The sequence below is a fragment of the Brassica oleracea genome, chromosome C6 (genome assembly GCF_000695525.1).
Source record: "Brassica oleracea var. oleracea cultivar TO1000 chromosome C6, BOL, whole genome shotgun sequence".
In the NCBI taxonomy this organism is placed as follows: Eukaryota; Viridiplantae; Streptophyta; class Magnoliopsida; order Brassicales; family Brassicaceae; genus Brassica; species Brassica oleracea.
Window position 1 is genome coordinate 6,260,589 of NC_027753.1, and position 6,199 is coordinate 6,266,787.

At 40.5% G+C, this 6,199-nt stretch overlaps 1 protein-coding gene across 1 annotated transcript; it reads left to right on the plus strand.

Moving 5' to 3' along the window:
- Positions 1-143: 143 nt before the first annotated feature.
- On the plus strand, positions 144-686 carry LOC106297318. Its single transcript, XM_013733585.1, has one exon. It carries the CDS (start codon positions 144-146, stop codon positions 684-686), a length of 543 nt encoding a protein of 180 aa, XP_013589039.1.
- Positions 687-6,199: the final 5,513 nt, after the last annotated feature.

Below are 6,199 nucleotides of genomic sequence, written 5' to 3' on the forward strand. Positions count from 1 at the left end.
TTGATGTTTTTCTACAGCCTTTGATAGAAGAATTGAAGGAATTATGGCCAACAGGAGTGCAGACATATGATTGTTCAACGAGAACAAACTTTACAATGCGAGCAGTTTTTTTGTGAACCATTAGTGACTTTCCTGCATACGGGATGTTGTCAGGTTGGACGACGCATGGGAGGATATCTTGTCCTTATTGTATGGGAAGCACAGACGCATTTCAGCTGAAGAAACGTAGGAAGACGTCCTGGTTTGATTGTCATCGGAGATTTCTTCCCATTAACCATCCGTACCGAAGGAACAAGAAATTGTTTCGGTCAAAACGGGTTGTACGAGACACCGTTCCACCATATTTATCTGGAGAGGAAATCGAGAAGGATGTTGATTACTATGGTGGACAAGACACAATCAAGAAAGGGGGTAATTGGTATACTATTGCCAATATGTCTGCTGGTTACGGGACACAGCATTATTGGCACAAGAAGAGTATATTTTGGGAACTTCCATATTGGAAATATCTACTTCTATGCCACAATCTTGATGTGATGCATATAGGGAAGAACTTTTTTGAGAACATCATCAATACATTGTTGAACGTCCCCGGGAAGATAAAAGAGAACAAGAACTCAAGGTTGATTTGCCTGCATTATGTTCTAGGATTGAGCTGCATATTAAAAACGATGGGAAAATTCTAGTTCCCATTTTCAGATTATCAGCAGAAGCAAAAGCAGCGTTGTTCAAGTGGGTGGCATCATATGTGAAGTTTTCTGATCGATATGTTTCAAATCTATAAAGATGTGTTGATCAGTAGGGACAGAAGTTTTCAGAGATGAAGAGTCATGACTGTCATGTGTTTATGCAACGACTTCTACCATTTGCATTTACGAAGTTGCTTCCAAAAAATGTTCACGAGGCACTTGCCGGTAATAAATAAAGTTATTATTACTTCTTGTTGGAAAAAAACTTATAAAAAGTATCTTACGTTGGCTTGTGCATTTGTAGGCATCGGAAATATTTTCAGAGATCTTAGCGCACACACCTTAACTGTAGATGTCATCAGACAACTTGATGAGAATATCCCGATCCTGATGTGCAATTTGGAGAAAAAATTTCTTCCGTCATTTTTTGACGTCATGGAACATTTAGTTGTCCACCTTCCGTATGAGGCATTGCTTCGTGGACATGTTCATAATGAATGAATGTATCCTTACGAGCGAGCCATGAAATATTTGAAAGGGGAAGCAAAAAATTTGGCTAGGGTGGAAGGTTCAATAGTTGATGGGAGTTTGAATGAGGAAACATCTCATTTCACGTCGTACTACTTTGGGTCTCAAGTCCGGACACGAAAAACGACTACGAGCAGATATGACGATGGTGGTGTTATGCCGACATATATTGTTGAAGATGTTCAAGACATATTCTGTCAGATTGGACGTCTAGAAGGGAAACTGAAAGAAGTTTGGTGGTCGAGTACAAAAGACGCTCACAGTGCCCACACATATATACTCTTTAACTGCGAGGAGATTGAGTCTTTTGAAAGGTAATTAAAATTAATTTAGCCGTTAAATTTTACCACACATATATATAGTACTCCTTAATGATCATATTGGCATAAAACAACGATTTCGTTGCCCAAGCCGAAGAAGCTATACCAGGGATATCAACCAATGATCTCAACAAAAGGAAAGACCTACAATTTGTGAAGTGGTTAAAAACGCAGGTATACATCACAATATAATTAATTAAATATGTTTTTCTTATTATATAATTAATGAAGTTATATATTTATATATATATGTTGATGATCCAGGTTGATTATGATGATCCATTTTATCCTTAGTGGTTTTACGAAATGATAAAAGGTCTGGTCGCTAAGGTCACCACAACATCTATGTATTTCACACGAGGCTACACTTTTCACACTTACTAATATCGAAGTCGGCGAGCAACAATGAACTATGGAGTATGTGTGAAAGGTGAAACTGATTTCTATGGAATCTTACAAGAGATCATCGAAGTGGAGTTCCCCGTCCTGGTGAAGCTGAAATGCGTTCTCTTCAAATGTGACTGGTTTGACCCCACCGTCAATAGAGGTGTTCGGTATAGCAAGTTTGGAGTTGTTGATATAAATGCTACACGGAGGTACAACAAATTTGAACCCTACATATTGGCATCTCAAGCAGACCGAGTTTGTTTTATTCCATACCTGAGGATCAGACAATCTGGAATATCTTGGTTAGCCGCTATAAAAGTTACACCTCGGGGCCGAGTTTTGACTGATGAACAACTGCTTTTACAAGAAGATGCCGTAAATGAAGTAGAAGTACCTGAGCATGCTACAAATGATATCTTACTTTTTGATCCACACAACCAGAGATATGAAGAAATTCCAGACGATGCAACAGATGAAGCCAACGAAGATGAATTTGAAGAAAATGATGAAGTGGATGATGTTTCTGATGACGAGTGATCGAGTATGATTATGTTACAGTGTTTGTGTTTTAGTATATTATTAAACTCTTTGTATTGCATTACAAATAATATATAACTTATTATCATGTTTGCTCGATTATATATTTATAAAAAAAAATCTTTGTACTTTGGGGTTTAGAAGTGTATAAAACTTATGATGTTTGGGGTTTGGGGTTTCGGTTTTAGGGTATAAACACAAACGAAAGCTAATTAGTCGTAAAGTATGACTCAGTTACGACTAATCTAAAATGAAAATAAACATATTTGAAGCTAATTAGTCGTTAATTTACATCTAACGTACGACTAAACTGGTAAAATAGTCCCTTATTGGTCTCGAATGGAATAAAGTAGTCGAAGCTAATTGGTCGTCTCGTTGGTCCCTACTTACGTACGACTCAGTTACGACTAAACTGCTTGAATGGTCCCTAATTGGTCGTAATATCTTTCAAAATTTCCTATAAATACTCACCAGTTTGCTTCTCAAATCAGAGATAATTTTTAGTAATATTTGAAAAAAGAGAAGAAAGATACTGGAACACAAGTGGGAGGAGACATGGCGAGACCTACGTACCCTAATTGGTCGTAAAGGACTTCGTCCCACATTGGTCGTAATATTATTTGGTCCCCCATTGGTCGTAAGTTTACGTCTCCTTTACGACCGGTAGTCTCTCATTGGTCGTAAATAAAAAAATTATTTAGTCCCTAATTGGTCGTAATATTATTTGGTCCCCCATTGGTCGTAAATTTACGTCTTTGATATATGGTGTTTAATACATCTTGTATATATGCTTTTCAATTAGTTTTCAAGTCTTTATCGAGTCTTCCTAGTCCTTTTCGAGTCATTACAGGTCTGAAGTTGCATTGGATGGGAGATGGACCAGCTGGAACAAAAGAGGCAGAAAACAATGCAATTTGGTGATTTTCATGCAGAACAGTCTTGATGACTGTTCCGGATAGCGGAGCAACCCGAGTGACTGTTCTGGATAGAGCGGAACAACCCGAGTGACTGTTCCAGGCGCAGAGATTTTTAAGGAAACTACAACCTATTTCGGGATTTGCCCTAATCTCTCTATTTTCTCTCCCAGCCGCCTGTGGCTTTGATATATCTTCTTTTTCTGTTTCTCCTGACTATTCTACGCTACTTTTTACACAAGGAACCAGATCTTAGAGTTTGAGACTTGATATTTTGCTACTTTGTAAAGGGAGAAGGCCATCTCTCTCGATTTAGAGAAGAACCCCCTGAACCTTATTACTTTATTTCAGTCATATTTCATGTTGCTTTATATCTCTGTCTCTGTGTTTTCTTGCTTCATGGCTGAGTAGTCAGCTTGCTTAGTCTAGGGTGTTAGGGTGTTAGATCCGTGTGCTTGACATAAATAAGTTATAAATCGATTGTCTTCATTCACTGTTGCTCTTAAGGCTTGCATCAAGTTAACCACTTAGTGCCTGATTCTAGGTTTAATCTATTCATCAAAAGTGGTATAGGTTGCTAGACATAACTTGAATGAGCATCATATCCCTAACCAGCAAAAGTAGATGTTGGGGTGTTTTGTGAACAGATCGGACTTGATCTTAATGTATGTCATCGCATCTCAGTCCAAACGACAGTTTAGGTACTTAGATCGATTGACAAAAGAGTGGACTGTTCTATTTGAGTGATCCGAGTTCTAGACTTGCTCTTAATTGAACTTGAATAATTGTTTGGCTCACACTTGCTTAACACCCGATCAAACCATCCTAGGCTAGCATTTTAATTATCTGAATACTTTAATTAATCTTGTTATTTGTTTCTCACGAAACCCTCAAATCTTAAAACCCCCATATTGTTTTAGCTAAGTATTGATCCCATAAAGATAAAGTGTAATCGTTGGTCTTTGTGGATTTGATCCTAAAGTGCTACATCGACATACCATTCGCTTGTGGTAGTGTGCATATTAGGTTAATTGGTGTGCGTATACATGTAATATCAATTTGGCGCCGTTGCCGGGGACCAGCTCTTTACCTTTATTTTTCGGTTACATATTTAGTCTAAGACCTCTAACTTGCCTTATCCTTTTTGTTGCAGCTAATGTTCCTCCAGGTGCATGACCAGTAGACATACTCGGAGAAACGCACAAGGAGAGCTAGTTACATTTACCAACCAGGAGCTAACAAGGTTAGAAAGACAGAACAGACAACAGCAAAGGCCAAACAACACCAACATGGGTGATCAAGGCCATCAAGATGATCTCGCTGCAGCAATGCAACTGATGCAACAGCAGATAGATGCAACAAATGCAGCAGACCATCCAAGCTCAGCAGGATGCTGCTGAACAGGCTGCTCTCGCGCGGCAGGAACAACAGGCGCAGACTGTTCCGATCCGGGAGAGAAACCTTTCGTGTAAAATCCCTACTACGCGCTCTGCCATTGTTCCTCCACCCTACACCAGGCAGGACTTCGAGATCAAGCCTGCTTTGATCGGTCTAGTACAGAGAAAGGTGTTCTCTGGTCTCTCTACAGAAATTCCAATGGAGCATATTGAGAGCTTCGAAAAAGTCTGCAGTTTCACTCGCGCGAATGGTGTTCCACCAGATTAAATCAGGTGCATGTTATTCCCATTCTCTCTTGATGGAAAAGCTGCACGGTGGTTGAATTCTCTCCCTACCGGCTCTCGCACTTCATGGGAACAGGTCCAATCAGCGTTCCTCAGCCATTTCTACTCTAAGGCGAGAACAGCTGCATTGAGGAACAAGATCACCTCCTTCAGACAGCTCACTGATGAGCCTTTCTGCGACACATAGGAGGGCTTCAATGACTATCGCAGAGAATGTCCTCACCATGGATTTGATGATGATTACCTCCTGGACATTTTCTATGATGGAGTGGACTGGAAATACCAAGGTGCTCTAAACTCTGCGAGCAATGGAGACTTCATGATTCAAACCACTGATGGAGCGTTTAAGCTGATTGAGAACATGGCTGCTAGCTCAGCTAAAAAGAAAGAGGAGAGTGATTGCTCCATGAAAGGGAACAATTCCGACACCCAGAAAATAGATGAGCTGACTGCCAAGGTTGATCAACTACTGAAAAATAACCAAGGACACGTCTTCAGCATGGAGCAAGCTACGGCCGGGCATATTCAGAACCAGAACCAGCGACAACCGCAGAGCAATCGGCAAGCTGTTCCAGCTACCGGGAACAGTCAACCAGATGAGCTGAAGGGTCTGGGTATGATGATGCAACAGTTGTTGCAGGGTCAGCAGGTTCAGGCCAAGGCGTTGAATCAGGTAACCACGGAAATGGACACCAGGATGGGCAACATGTTCACTGAGCTGAATAACAAGTATGACACTCTTACGATCCACATAAAAAAGATCGATTTTTAGCTTGCTCAAACAGCTGAGAGTGTCAAGAGGCAACAAGGGACGCTCCCTGGAAAAACTGATAAAAATCCTACGACTGAGCACTGTAATGCAATAGAGCAGTCGTTCGCTGAGACTGCTCCAAGCGAAGAAGAGAGAGCATAGCAGCCTACTAGCTCTGCAGTAACTGCTCCCGACGAATCTGTTGAGGCTCCACCGTCTCGAGACTATGTTCCCAAGGTTCCCTATCCAATTCCACCTAGACATCTGATGGATCCCATTAGTGAAGAGCAGCTGATAGGTTTTAACAAGATGGTGAGAAAGCTTCCTAAAGAACTTGCATTTGAAGATGCTCTGCAGATTCGTCCATTGCTCAAGTTTTTTAGAAACTGTA